This window comes from Arvicola amphibius, chromosome 7, assembly GCF_903992535.2.
Source record: "Arvicola amphibius chromosome 7, mArvAmp1.2, whole genome shotgun sequence".
Lineage (NCBI taxonomy): Eukaryota > Metazoa > Chordata > Mammalia > Rodentia > Cricetidae > Arvicola > Arvicola amphibius.
In genome coordinates this window covers 103437719-103454032 of record NC_052053.1, presented here as the reverse complement: position 1 = coordinate 103454032, position 16314 = coordinate 103437719, and the positions used below count along the sequence as shown (strand labels likewise).

The 16314-nt window shown below is 39.7% G+C and overlaps 1 protein-coding gene across 1 annotated transcript in view; it reads right to left on the bottom strand.

Moving 5' to 3' along the window:
* The window catches only part of Kcnh5 (potassium voltage-gated channel subfamily H member 5), a 286746-nt gene that overhangs the window by 201830 nt on the left and 68602 nt on the right, over positions 1-16314 (bottom strand). The window contains exon 7 of the mRNA XM_038337552.1: positions 293-719. Coding sequence (XP_038193480.1) covers positions 293-719 — 427 coding nt within the window. The remainder of the gene's footprint in view (positions 1-292; positions 720-16314) is intronic.

Sequence of the window (16314 nt, the reverse complement as noted above, 5' to 3'; positions counted from 1 at the left end):
AGCTGCCAGGTACAACACCATGCATGGAATCCAATCACAGACTTTCCAGCCTGAGTTTTCTATCATCCTCCCCACACTGTTTTTCATGTGCTAATGCATTCTAAAGAATGAAAGACATTCCTTGCATTTTTATTTCCTAGGGCTGAATCAAAAGTAAACCAATTGCAAATGGTTTCAATTAAAACCTTTAAGAAAAAGTAGATCATTTCAATCCCGTCAGAGTTTAGAACCAGAAAAAAGAAGATTCACAGACTGAAATCATTTTTAACAGAGAGAGAAAAGAGGTACTTACAGCCAACCATCATCATGGCTACTGAGAACATCTTCTCCACATCTGTGGTCGGAGCTATGTTTCCAAATCCTATGGTTGTAAGGCTCGTCATGGTGAAGTAGAGAGAGGACACATACAGAGAGTCCTTGCTGGGTCCTCCTTCCCAGATCCCTGCACTGGTATTGTAGCGATATGGAGTCCCAATGCTCAAGGCCAACTGGTAGAGCCAGCTGTCTATCTGAATGGTGTTGGTGACTTCATCAATGACCTCGTAGTCTCCAATGCTGTACCAGATGCAAGCCAGCCAGTGGGCAACCAATCCAAACACACACACCAAGAGCACGAGGACTGCAGCTCCATACTCCAAGTAGTGGTCCAGTTTCCTAGCAACACGGCCCAGGCGTAAGAGGCGCACCACCTTTAAAGAACTGAAGAGACTGCTGATTCCCTGCACAAATAATAAAAAAAATGACATTAGGAAACAATATAATAGGCTACTTTTATGAATTTGTCTATCCAGTTATATAAAAAACATACAAATAAAAAAACTCCAATCATAAGTAAGCAAGAAAAAGCCGAAATGATAAATATTTTTCTTTAAAATGCAAATTCCATCCTAGCCAGGAATAAAATATTTTCAAAATTTACTCACTGTGAAACAAGTTTTCATTAGCTAGGAACTGCTCAATCTAAGAGAAGTACAATTTCCCAATGCCCTCTGCACAAGGTAGATAAAGAGGTGGTCAATCCAAGCTCTTCCTTTTCTCTTGCTACAAAAGTTTCCATTTATTCCTTACTGTCTAGGTGGTGAAGCTACACCTTCTGAATAAGGAAACCCGGTCTCCCCAGCAAGAAAACAATAAACTCTTCTGTGCATTTGGGTGCAAGAAGCAAAGATCATCATTGTTTCCACTATGTCCTGTCCCAGCCTGGATAAACATGTAAACCTAGGGTTGGTACACAGACGCCAAACTTCCTTCACCCTCTAGTAATAGTCATAGAGAAAATATCCAGAGGAATAGCAGCAAGACATTCACAACATGTTGAGAAATTTATCAAAATCAAGAAAGGTCCCATAATCACTTTTTCGGGAAGCATATGATAGGCTACCTGGGGATGGGGTGAAGAGGCAGGAAAAATGCATCCTGGTACAGATTGTAAAACAGAGGAATATTAAAGCAATGGCCTGGGATGCTCTCACCTGAAAATCAAGTAAAGGCCATGACCTCTTTACCATGACTTCTGTTTTCCAGATGGTAGAGAGAGTGGCCACTATCACCTACTCTGTCCAACAGAGGGACTGATGAGGCGGAACAGAGATGACAATAACAAGACTCTAATCCCAGAATGGTGAAGCTCGTGACATTTAAGTGGGGGGAATGCATCTGCTCTATTCTACTTTTGTTTTACCATGAAAATTCTGAAAAGAAAGGGAAACCAGAACACAAGATGCAGAAGCAACAGATCTTGAAGACGTGAGAAGTAGCTGGTCATTCTGGCAGCTCAACTCCCCCTGGCTTTCTTTAGGCTGGCCTCGATTCCACTCGCCAGCTCTCAGATGCTGTGACATAGAAACAGCCTTGAAATAAACTCCCATCTCACTTGAACATTTGGAGTGAAAATAAGATACTGAACTTTTGGTAGTTAAGAGAATTGAATTAGGGCTGAGGGCACAACTCAGTCTGTAAAGTGCTTGCTGCTCCAGTGTGCAGAACCTGAGCTCAACCCTTAGAAACCATGTAGAAGAGGTGAGGTGTGGTGAATCACAGCACTGGGGAGGCAGAAACAGCTGGATCCAGTTTCCGGTGGGAGACCCTATCACAAAATATAAAATAAAACGAAAATAAGGTAGGCAGTGTTTGAGTGGGAGCAGTTCCTCGATATATACACAAACATGGACATATAAACACAGAAAAAAATAAGGAAAGAAAGGAAGGAAGGAAGGAAGGAAGGAAGGAAGGAAGGAAGGAAGGAAGATAGGGAGGGAGGGAAGAAAGGAAAGAATATTAAGAAGAAAGACAGGCACAATACAGAGGTATCAATGTTATAAACTAAGAAGATTCAAGACAGCTCAGGAATGCTCAAATACAGAGATGTATAATTGTAAACAGGAAAGAAAATAAGGGCTTATGGAGCCCATCTGTATGCCAGGCTCTGGGTGAGCACTGGGGACATTAAGATAAATACCCTGGGAATTTGAAGGAACTCATTACTGAAATGCATGAAAACTCAGAGTTCAATTTTTTTAAAATTTGAAATGCTGTTGTCTTTACTGTCTTTTCAGGGAGTTTGAATTTGTGAAGAAAGGGTGGGGCTACTCTTTAAATGCTGCACAGATAAAAAACCATTTCTGCTTGAATTCTTCTCCATTAAAAATAAAAGGAAAAAGACAGGAGATATTTTTGCCCCATTTGAACTAATACATTGCCACCAGCTCCTGCTAGAATGTACAGATTAGAATCCACTAGATTGGAGTCCCAAAGAAAGAGAGAATTGATCCAAAAGAAATCAGGCCAGCCTGAACCACAACTCCTGTCAGGGCCACTTACTCAGAAGCATGTTTTCCACAGCCTGGTGCAGCTTCACTTAGAAGATACATAATGCTTCGCAAACATAGGTTTGACCATAGGTTCTATTAACAATCTTTCTGTCTTTTTTAACTTGCTTTTAACTAACTCTCCAACTGACATACTTTGCAAAAATCATCTTTCACGTGAAGGTTACCTTTCTCCATGATTTTTTCTGAGTTGGGGTTCTCATCATAGTACCCCTAACCCTTTTAGGGTCTCATTGGTCTTATTCATAGGATTGGATGGCCTCCCAAGACTTCTTCTCCAAATACTCAACAGAAATCACTCTTGAGTTTTTAAACAAGAGGCAAATGCCTACTATATATTTCCATGTGGATGCCCCAGTGGGTTTCAAAGGTCTGAAAGGGACAGGGATGCTTCATTCTCCCAACTCAGTCCCTTACCCCTTGTCCTGTAATATACATCATTGTCACCTACCTGGTCTCTCAGCCCCAACTCTTTCCTCTTTCTGATAGATCAGTTTTACATGCTTCAGGCTGTTCATTGCTCAAAGTGTTTAAGAGAGTGACATTTACCCACACAACAAATCTATCATAACATTCCTTTCTTGCTTGCTCCTATGGCCATACCTCAGTCATGGATTCATGTTTTGATTTGCACTGCACATTGTTGATACTGCTGTATTTGTTGCACTCGTGTGACTCCTCCCTTCCTATAGGTCTCATATCACACTGTACAAGCTACCAGCATAGAGTCTTTAAAAGATACAGCTGTCTAATCGTCTCCCTTTCTGACCTAAAACCATTTTCTACTAACTTGTTATTCATTGGGATTAACTATTACTTCCCCACTATAACATGTGAATCCCTGATGGCCTGGTCCTCATCCACCCCAGCAATTCCTCTGTGGGATTGCCAGGCAGTTGCAGGATCTACTTGGCACAGTGGCCAGAATCCCAGGCTGCTCCATGCCATGTTGCAACTGGTTCATTTCCTCTACTTAGATAATCCTTCCCTCCCATTTTCTTGGTGGCTAGGCTCTTATGACATGGCAAATATTCTCCCCTCCGCTATTCTCATGGCCACTCTCTCACTTTCTCTTCCCATTGAGAACTGAGAGTTTAGCTCTGTGTGATCATGCACTCTTTGCACATCTGCAGTAAAACAATTGTCACAAGCACAGTTTATTACAAATCTCTCCATGCATGACATGCCAGGAAACTATAGACTCCTTGAAGAGTATCCATCGTCAATTACCATCCTGGCAGTGGAACTTGCATTAAGCAGTCAATACAGTCAATAAATGAAGGAGTAAATTTTAGAGAAAGCAAATGTAGGGATGGATCCAGAGTCCTTTAGTTATAGCTAACAAACTGACCTGACAGCATAATGTGGAGAAGAAGCAGTCAGTGGAACTTTGCGTTGTAAGAAAAGAGTTCATCAATATATATGAAAGAAAAATTCTCACTATCTCTGCACTGACCGGGCCACATGTTCTATATACTGTGCCCCTTAAATATGTGTGTGTGTGTGTGTGTGTGTGTGTGTGTGTGTTCCTCACCAGAGGATTGCAGAAAAATAACTAAAAGCCATGGACTTTGAGAAATGGGGAAGGAGCTAAAGAAACAGAGACTGAGCAGGTTACAGCTATGTTCTAATACACAGGCCATGAGTGAGGGTGAGTTCATTCTGAACAAGCCTAAGACGAGCAATCTGGTTCATGCTTGGAATGACATGAATGGAAGGATGTACCAAAGACATCCACAGCACCTTATGCAGTCAGCCAAGCAAAAAGCTGGACCATTTACTGCTGCTTCAAAAAGATAGACTAGCTGACAATGAATACCATGCATTTGGTACTGTTGGCAGCGGTTTCCATATGTGAAATCATTTATTCTCCAAAACAATTCTATGTGATAAGTATCATGAAAACATGGTCCAGAAAAGTTCAGTCATTTCATGAAGTTCACATAGTTTATCTAAGAATAAACATGAACAATCCGGTGTTAGACTCCTTGCTCATTCTGAAACTCACTTTGCCAAGACAGCATGCACTCAACTGAAAGCTGGCTTATTTGAGAATTCTCTACAGGGCATGCCTAAAAGATTACATTCCTAAGCCCCCTTGGCAGGGCTCAGTCATAGCAAAAGTCCACAGGGAAAGGTCTGTGGAGGCACATAGTCCTGGGACACATAGCAAGCCATTTCATTTTATGCCAGTGGGATTCTGACCTTCATTGCTCACAGGATGGCAGAGAGACCTCGAGGTCACAGCAAGCAAGCAGTGTGAGCACCATACAGCTGTCCAGATTCTTAACACATTCTCTTAACACATTCACAACAAATGCTTGCTTTGCAATCTTCCTGTCCACATAGCCCACAGAGTCTAAACAATCCGAAACTTTAGCTAAACACCAGCACTTAACACATCCTCTCAGGCCTCATCAGGCACCTAAGAGTAAATGCACTCTTCTTCTGGGCTTTAATGACCACATCTCCACCCTTGTCTGCACTACATGTCACTTCCCACTATTTCTGTGTGTAGCTGATAGTGCACTTCATGCTACCCAAGGCAATGCCAGGCTTCGCCTTTGAACTTGCATTGAGTATTCAACTCATTCATTGTTTTATCTAATCAGAAACTGTTATCCAAAGTAATAGACAAATAACTAAGTTGTTTTGTTTAGAAATTCTTCCTTATTTCGTATCAAAATGAATCTTATGCAATCAGTACAAATAAAAACTCAGAATAACCTAAAGCCGAATGTCCATCCCAGATGAATGGATATGGTATACTATCTTCAGTCAGTGGAGTACTATCTAAAAATAAACTAAAATTATACTTAATAACAGGAATATGTATAAGAATATCATAGTAAACAAAATCAATAAGACACCAAAGGGTATATACTATATGATTCCACTTATGTGAACTTCAAAAAGAAGCCAAATTATTCTATGTGGTTAGAAGTGAGGATATTAGCTTTCATTGTTGGGGGAGGAGGAGTGACAGGGTGGGTTTGCTTTGTGAAGTTCCATCAGCCGCATCCCTAATGCTGATGTGCTTTTCCTAAAGTACATTGGAAGACACACCCCATGGTGTTGGGTTCAGATGAATGATTCCTCACTCACTCTATTACTAGAAAGCAGGACCAGCTAAACTCTGCATCTAAAGCAAAGCATTTTCTAATCTTATGGTTCATTCCTATGGCCTTTACAATGGGCCACAAATTGGATTTAATTTAATTTTACTCCTCTGATAATACTGGATACTTTTACTGACTTATATTCAAAGACTTCCAGTTTCCTTTCTTGATAAGCCCACCTCCCCAAGGCTATAGTAGAGCAAGGAACATCCTAGAACAAGAGAAATCCACATGCTATTAACTCTTCCCTTGTTTTCTGGATTTCCACATTAACAACTACTGAGAACAAGTTCTTGCAGTGATAAAAATATCTAAAACACGCATCGATTTATTCAGTTGATCATGGTAACAATATTAGGGAAGTAATTCAGCCAATATTCTTTCTTCCTTTCTTCCTTCCTTTCCTTGTTGTGTAAACATAAGAAGAATAATCAAAAGACTTTCCTGTGAATAATAATTAATAATAATAAAAATATTACATGAAAATGAAAGGAGAACGAAAGAACAGAAATTTAGACACCGTGCCCTGTTGCATGGCTTTTCACTTATATTGCAACACAGAATTCTGGGACAGATCATTTAAAAAAACACCTGGGATTATTTTTCTTCCTATATCAGTTCTCCCCTGCAAAGCGATTTGCAACCCTCCCTTTAACAGATAGAATTTCTTTTAGAGCCATTGAATCTGAGCCAGTCTTCTGGCATGTTCCATCCAGCAGAATGTGATGTCAATGCCATTGTATCAGTTCCAAACCTTGACCACAAATCCCTTGCACAATTCTACTCATGGCCTTAGAAGCCAACCCAGTTACTATGTGAGAAAGATCAGCTAAGCTTTGGAAGGATGAGAGGCCATAGAAGCGTGACAGAAGTAAACTTTGCATCACTGAGTTCCACCACCTCAGCAGCAGTCAGTTCAGTAGCTAGCTAGTGAGATATAGGTGAACTTGCCTGACATAAGCCCAAACAGCCCAGTTCAGAGCTACTTATTTAAACCACAGACTAATCACTTACAAGTTAAAAAAAATACTTGAATTGCAGAGAAAATGCCTATCTGATACAATAGTTTTAAACCCAAATCACCAAAGAGGTAAGACACATGGGCCTGCAAATTGAGACTATACATATATATTAGGTATCATTACATCAGAAGACATGATATCACCATAATTTGCAGGGATTCATAATAATCAGTTCTCCAAAACAAGGAACTCGAAGTTATGACTACACAAAACTTGAAAGTATTTTGGAAATCTAATCTTGCCTAAAATCTCATCATTACTTTAAATGGTACCCATGCAAACAGTTTTTTCAATAATTTAGCATCAGGGGTCGTCTGCCAATTTATCTGCAACAACTTTCCCAATTCGCAGCATTGCCCATGAATAGGCACACATGAAACACATCATATCTGCTGCAGCCTCCATAACCTTGGATTGAAAAATCCTTCTGTTGGATTACATGCTCTTTTCTGTTAAGTTCAGTGGTACAGTTATACAAAATGCAACCGTTCCATTCCAGCCAGGAAACAGATATTTTCCCTCAAACTCTCAACCCTCTGAAATCTCTATTTCTCTTATTATGCAGCACCATGATTTTAATAACATCAACACTAGAAAATCCTTAGTACTTCTTATACTCTCTATCAAAATCTGCATCCTCACCAACTACCAGCTTTCTGTAGACCTGAATAAGAATTATTCAGGAAGCCATACCTTAGAGAAGATTGTTTTTAGTACAAATTCACTAGCTACCTTTAATGCATTTCTCAACTACCAAGCAACTATGCCATATAATTTTTAACTTCATTTACTACCTGTATTTTAAACTGTCTCTGCTCTAGCACTAACCATTCCTCATTCAATTATATTTTCCCATAGACATGTAAACACTTTATATAGCTCTCAGTAAAAATAATATTATTCCACTTTCCCTGTCTTAAAGATGTTGTCTAATTAAGAAATCACCAAGGAGTATCCTTGTCATCTTTTTTAACATCCCTTTCTCCTAACTTACCTTTAAATTTTACTAGTTCTGACCCCTAAGGATCCCTCAAACATCTACTCTTCTCCATCTCGACTGTCACCACGATATGAGCTGCTCTCCTACACCTAGAAGGGTTTCTAAAGCTTCAAGGCATTTATTTGAGTACATTTATCCTGTTGTGAACATTATAAAAACGGTTTCATTGTCAGAATCACTGACAGATTACCATCACAGATAGGATTTACTCCAAACTTTTCAGCCTTGATCTAGCCCATGCTTACCCCTCCAGCATCAATCTCCACCGCTGTTCTGTTCCCTTACCGTCTTACTCCTGAACCACTGAATAGACGGGGCTTCCTCTCATGAGGACTGGGCATTTGTCATTAGTTCTAGATGGAATGTTCCACAAGTCTTTCATGTCCCTGTCCTTAGCCTACATGGCTCTATTGATACTTTACAGCTCAGCCCAGTCATCATCTCCTCAGAGAACCATTCCGTCCCTATTTAGAGCAGGTCACTTCATTACATAACCTCAAAAGGGCCTACACATTTCCATCCTGCTATTTGCCTTTGTGGTTGTGCGTGCCCATGATATTATTTTCATTCTGGAACCCACAAGTCAGCCTGTAGTATTTGGGCACATAGCAGGCACTCAAATGTTTATCGGAAAATTAGTACACCAAGAAAGGGATAAAATAATAAGTATATAAATCTCTCATAATAATTTCTGACTCATCCAGCATTGATATTGTAATAAATAATTAATAGATATTCAATTTTCACAAGTAAACTACATTAGGCAACTGGAGAGAAACCACAAAACAATAATAAGCTTTGTTTCATAAGTACTGGGCTCTTATTCGAAATAGATTTTATACATGAATGACTCCATAGTCCATTTCCATTTTTTTTCGTAGAGTGCAATTGAAAGACTGAGAGAAAATTGCAAACTACATTTGTTATCTGAACCTCTAACCCGGATAACAGATTCTATCGCCTACTTTCTATTCCGAACTTATTTCTCTGACTCATGCTACCAAGAGCTCCATAGGGAAATAATCCTAATTACTCCAAGCATTAGCCGCATCCTTCAGTAGGGGATCTGAATTTAAATGACTTGTAAATGACACTAGCTTTAGACAATTTGTATTCTTACTGAATCACAGTGACTTGCAGAGATAGATAGATAGATAGATAGATAGATAGATAGATAGATAGATAGATAGATGATTCATATGTACATAAATACATATATACAACAGGTAAAGAAAGGGATGGTTCCATTTTGCAACAATAATTTACCAACATGTTTCATGCTTCTCATTGAGAAGAGACTTTAATATCCACTAGGTCAACAACAAATACAAAGCCTGTTCAAAATATGCAGGCTACAGTGAGGTATATTAACTAAAACCTTTGCTTTATCATATGTATATTATATGCTTTGTCCAACAAAGTTGGAAGATGCTTGAAATCCTTCTTCAATAGAGTTTCAGGCTTTATGATCAAATCTAAACTCTGTACCACAGCCTGCCTTTGCCCACCTTCCCACTCTACAGCTGTCTCTTGCTCTCTCTACTCTATTCATAAAGGACTCCTTCCCTTCCCTTCCCTCAAAAATGCTGTATTCTCTTTCCCCTGAGGGAATTTTAAGTATCCTGTTTAAAACTGTTTCTCTAACCTTCCAACTGCTTCTTTTGCCTCATGAATTCCTACTCATCTTCCAGGTCTGAACTAAAGAGACTTTAGAGACTTGTCATAGCTATTCTCTTCATCAAGGAAGTTGGGATTCTTGCTACATAGCACTGATAATTGGTCCAAGAAATGCTGGCAGAAAAAAGTAACAGGCAATGAAATTTGAAACAGAAAAAGACCAAAGCTATTACAATTAGCTATGTAAGCAAATAAAAAGTAGAGAAGTTAAGTATAGGCAACTTATTGGTTTTTATCAACTTGACACAAACTGGAATTACTAAGGAAGAGTGAGCCTCAAATGAGGAATTGCCTCCATCAAGTTGGCCTGTAAGCAAGAATGTAGGGCATTTCTTGATTGATGAGAGGTGGCCCAGACCACAGTAGGGGAGGGGACATTCCTGGCCTGGTGGTCCTGGGATTCAAAAGAAAGCAAGCTGAGCAAGTGATGGACAGCAAATGAGTAAATGGCTTTCTACTGTGGTCCCTGCCTTGGCTCCTACTTAAGTTCCTGCCCTGACTCCCTTGAGGATGACTATGACAAGAAAGTACAGTGTAGACAAATCCTTTCAGCCCAAGTTTCTATGGGTCAATGTTTTACCACAGCAAAGAAGAAGAAAGCTAGGACAGGGTACAACCTAGAGTTTTCCAGGGAAACAGAGCTAATAGGAGACCTACATCTAGAATTACATTTACACAATGGAGTACTACACAGCAGAAAAAAATAACTACATCTTGAATTTTGCAGGGAAATGAAGCTTGAAAACATTATTTTGAGTGAGGTAACCCAGACACAGAAAGACAATTATCACATGTACTCACTCATAGGTGGTTTTTAAACATAAAGCAAAGAAAAGCAGCCTACAAACCACAATCCCAGAGAACTTGGACAACAATGTGGACACTAAGAGAGATTTACACAGATATAATCTACATGGGAAGTAGAAAAAGCCAAGATCTCCTGAGTAAATTGGGAGAATGGGGAACTTGGGGGAGGGTTGAAGGGGAGGGGAGGGGAGAGGCAGGGAGGGGAGCAGAGAAAAATGTAGAGCTCCATAAAAATAAATAAAAAATGGAGGCAGGGAGGAGGCAGAAATTTTTACTAAGCTAAATAAATAAATAAATTATAGAAAAAATGGAGACAGTCTAAAAAGAGGAATATTTACAGATGTATAAGGTAGTACATGCATCAAGAAACATGTCTACAGCTCTACAGAGACCTCTACTTATATCTATCTGTCAAGAAAGACATTTAGGAAATTAGTACACATGATTACAGGGGCTTTACAGTCCCACGTGTTACCCTCTGTAAACCAAAGGCCCAGCCAGGAGAGTCAGTAGCATAATTCCAACCAAATGTGAAGACTAAGAATAAGAACTGTCTTATTAATCCTAGTCTCTGAGCAAGACAAAATGAGATGAAATACCTGATCACGTGATCAAGACAAAAAAAAAAAAGAGGAAAAAGAGGAGGAGGAAGAGGAGAAAGAGGAATTCCTCCACCTTTGTTCCATTTGGATTCTTAACCTACTAAAAGAGACCCATCCACACAGGGGAATGCCATTTCCTCTACCAAATGCTCTAATACAAAAGAACATCTGAGAGAGGGGGGGCAGGGGGAGGGACTTAACCTCCAAGTTTTGTGCTCCAGTCAGGTTGGGATGTAGGATTGATCATCAGACTTAAAGGAGGGGGGTAGAGAGGAGAGTAAAACTTGAGGCAACACTGAGCGAGCCAGATTAATAACAGAACAGTCAGGTGAAGATCTGCAAATCCCAAAACAGCTAGAGCTTCGGGATGAGAAGCCATGTTTCCTGAAGTACTTCTCTCAAATTGACCCCTTACTGATCATTTTGACAGTATATGTTCATGCATTTGCATTGGTTATAATTTAAAATATATCACTGTTAAGAGAAGACAATAATGTGCTCATAAAGTAATTCCATGTTTATTCCTGCCCATTCTGATCACATTTTACCCCTGTCTCCCATCCCACCCCTCCCTTCCTTGACCACTGACCAACTTCAGTGTTAGACCCACTCACCTAATATTAGAATTTGCCTGTGCATTGGGCCAAAGGCTCTTCAGTCATATTGATATAGGATCCTATTTTACTTTCTAAGCTATGATTGTTCCTTTTTCTATGCTCTAAAACAATGTCATCTTTCCATGTAAACTGCCTATCACTTGAGGTCTCTTTTCTCCAACAGCTACGTTTAACCACAACATACTTTTCTACCTGGTTCAACTTCTAATCATCCAAGTTATTGTCTATGTGAGTTATTGTCCTGCATTATTTTACTTTGGAGTGAATATTCCAATATCTATTTATATATGCACTACACATATATAGAGAGAAGATATATACATGTGTGTGTATGTATACTGTTTTAATTTTTCTTGCTTGTTCACTGTGTTTTTCTCTCAACAGACTATACGCTTTAACCAAGATGGCCATAACTTGATTAATCTTTAGGCCAGTCTCATCTCAATTCCAAGGCCCTGATTTCCTTTTCATCAGAGCATTTCCTACACAAAATTTTTAGTGAAAAATTTGTTCTCAAGTCCTCTAAGATGTAATTTTCCTAACCCTTCCCAGATTTACAAACCAGGAACGACTTGATCAAGGACTTTGGGAATATTTCCCAAGACACACAGAACCTTCCCTATTTCACGGACTCTAGGCCCAACTTTGGTAAGCATCATTTAGCAAATACAGGTGGCCAAATCCCTTTGATCAACCTCCCCAGGATTTGTCTCAGAGAAATGAGTCCATTCTCTTACCTCCATTGCAACATTCTCTCTCCAGTAGTCCTGAATATAGAATTCTTTGTTGTTATTAACAATGTCTGATACAGTTCCTCTTAATAGTTCCATGAAGACAGGAGGTTTTACAGGCTCACACACTGCTAGATCCCTATCACTTAGAAAAGGGAACGCAAGCGTAGTTGGGAGTAAATTGGTGGATGAAATGAAGGAAAAACTTTTCTGTTTACACCTAAAGGATGATTTTTTTATAGGAAAAAAAATACATTTTTGGACCATACGTCTGTGTTTCTAAATGTACCGCCTTATCTCTGAAGTCAGTTTAAACAGCTTAGTGTTCACTCTACATACCAGAAACGTGATGAAGCCAGTGATCAGTGTTAGAGATATAAATTTACCTATGCTAATGTGGAAATTGTATAAGCCATAAAAAATAATCACTTTTTGCTAATATAGACGACATTGTCATTAACTAGACATAATGCTATTAACTTTAATTTGTAGATTTTAGTACTGAACACAAAGTACAATAGATGCTAAGATTCAAACAGATACATTTGGTGTAATGTTTAGTTAGGAATTTCTAATTATAAGAAAGCAATGCTGCCAGGTTCCTGATAGCTATGCCTCCTCATTAAAAGTGTCTAGGACAATGGAAGGGGGAGGAACTCACAAGCCCCACCCCTAATGAGGAGCTATTGACAGCAAATGGTTTCTGAGGAAAGGAGAATTGGTTCTTTAAGGTTAAGACTCCTAGTAGATTGACCACACTACCTTGGATGACCACACAGTTGTGGTTATATGAATAATACAATTAGATTCCTTGGATTGCTAAAATAAAAATTAATTTTAAAAAGAGGTGGTAAGGGGGTGTGGGGTTGATCTCAGAGGAGTTAGGGGGAGGAGTAAGTGGCAAATATGATTAAATAAATTGTTTGCAATTCTCAAAGAATTAATAAAAATACTATTTTAAGCAGCTAGAACAATTATGACAGCTATAAAATCTCAAACAAAAGCATTTGAGGAACACCATTCAAAACTTAATAGAATTCCTTGTGCAATGATAAGAGTATCTGAAGAGAGTTAATTTTTAACTGGCACATTGATCTAAACACAAGCACAGTGAAAAATACTGTCATGTCATGGGCCAGGCATGATGGTACCTAACTGTATTCCCAGTACTCAGAAGCTCGAGAAAGGAGGACCATTAAACCCAGGTCAAGGTATGATGCACAGTGAATTTGAATTAGCCTAGAATATGTAGTCAGTTCAAAGCTAGCCTGAGTTACATAGAGAGATGCTAGAGATGCTAGAAGGAAGAAAAATGTAGCAGGAGAGAGAAAGAGAGAGAGAGAGAGAGAGAGAGAGAGAGAGAGAGAGAGAGAGAGAGAGAGAGAGAGAGAGAGAGAGAGAGAGAATGAGAGGGCAGAAACATGGAGGTGTGCGAGAGGAGGAAGAGAGTAAAAGGTAGGAGAAGACAGGTGTTTGTGTTCCCCCAAAACACACAAAGCAGAAATAATGTGCTGGTAAAATCTGTAAATGTGCCTGCAGTGCTGACCAACTCAACATGTCAGCTCACAAGACTGCCCCAGATGGTAGCCAACAGACTCAGAAGGCGTGCAGGATAGGAGTCATGACTTGTCAGAGAATAGCCTCTTCTGTGGAGGTTGACCTCATAGGAATATGTAGAACTAATCGGCTATTGGCAGTGCTGTAATCATTGTGTGTCCCATCTTCCCACAACAGACAAGTCAACTATGAGAAAGAGGCTAGAGCTATCTTGACCACAGCCTTGAGATTTGAAGCTGCCTTTCTCCAACCATTCCATCTGGCACAGAGAACTGAAACTGTCTAAAAGCATGGCTGTGTGCTCTTCTACTCTATATCTACTAAAGTGACCCTTGTTTTCTGAGAACTTCCTGTCCCAAATTCTTGTTTTTCTGTTATTGGAAATTTCCAAAAACCATAACTCATCAGTAGAAAACATCAGCAGACAGCTTGTGCTCTCACGATCCCTTCAGTTCTTTGCTTTAAAACCCTCATCTCAGAACTGGACATATCTTGCTGGTAAGAGCCCATGCATAAATAACACACACAAAGTCAAAAATCCTTATGGCCAAAGTAATCGTCCTCACTTAGCTACCAGCACAAACTCTCAACCGTTGCCCTTACCCAGTCTTAACAGATCACCCCAGCTTGTCTCAACTTCAGAATGTTGACCATGCATTACGTTTGCTTTCCTCAAGAGTTTCTGTCCTTGGTTTTCCTTTTAATGACACAGCCAAAGCTTCATAAGGTAGTGTTCTCCCTGACTTTTGATCAGCAACAAAGCCAATTCTACTTTCTCTTGTTAGCAAGGTATGTCCACAATTTGGGGGCATGGAGCTTTTGACAGCCTCATGGCAAGAGATCCCACCAGACCTAATGCCTGCAGTAACAATAGCCCAGGTGCTGGTTTCAGAGTCTTACATGGACATGTCAGTGTTACATCATTGAATGAACTCTCTTTACACTTTGGCAACCTCGTTTGAGTATTCATAGTTCACTGAAAGTGTCTGGCAGTTCTTATACAATTACTGACCCTTCTTTTTAACATAAACTTTACTTCCAAGGAGCACAGATTATAAAATGTTCTTCCATTGATTTCTAGTGTAACAAGAAGATAGTTGACCAAAGTCAAAATCTCATGCAGAAAGGGAAATGGTTTTTTCACTCTTCACAATGTCTAACAAACAAAACTTTCTGTTTTGTTTTGATCTGTTCTGCTCTGTTTTTGAAGCAGGATCTCACTGTGATTCTGACTGCCCTGGGTCTCCCTGTGTAGACCAAGCTTGCCTCAAAGTCACAGATCTATCTGCCTGCCTCTGCCTCCACCTCTACCTCTGCCTCCCAGGAGAGCTAAGTTTAAAGTTATGGACCCCTACACCCAGCTCCAAACTTTGTAGAGATGAAGACACCAATGGCAGAGATGAACGTAGCCCTGTGAATTGATCAGCATTATGTGAGAGAAATGACATCATGCAATTAAGGGAAGCAGTTCAAAGGAGGCAGGTAGTTCCTCACATGATCCACAGAAACAGAATTTCTCAAGGATGGAGAAGTGCGCTGCACAAAAAGATGAGAACCACTTCTACACAAGCATCCACATGGCTCAGGTACAATTTTTCACACACAGCAAGCACATAGCAATGTATTTCAGCCTTCCTTTGCCTTTATTTTAGAATCATGCCCCAAAGCTCAAAGACAGGAAGCATTCGTCATGAATGACGATCAGAACAGACAAAAGTATCTTCTTATGTAAGCAGAAAAATCAAATAAAGGAGCCTCATTACTTACTATTTCCTATTCTCTTGGAGCTAATTCCCTCGGCAGACAGACTGCTTTGTCTCAGTGGAAAACTCATGCAAAATAATGCAAGCCTGAAACATTGTTCAATTTCAAATATAAGAAGAATGTCTCTCATTAAATTTGTGTATTAACCAACCAGTACACACAAGGATAGAATCTAAAGTCTCAGACCATAGCCACCACATTTCAGTTTGGAACCTGAGGCTGAATTTTACCTCCAAGCCTTTTCTACCCTTTGGGCTTCACTCTGATCCCTCCTTCATCACAAAGATTTATGGTTTAAAAATCATTTTTCTCTCAAACTAAAATTGGGAGTTTTTGCATTCAAAGACGGTATTTGTGATCATCTTTTACTCGATACCTGCAAGTCCCATCTAAACACCAAGGGAGCCAATCACTAAACATGCAGGAAGGGAATGGCAGATCTGGCCAATGAACATGAAACATTCCTTGCATGTGAGGATAAGATTATGCATGGGATGGGCCTCATCAGAGATGTGAATACAAGGAACCCTACCTTATCTGTGATCTGACCCTTTACTCCCATTATTAGCAAGAAATGTTGTAATCTAAGG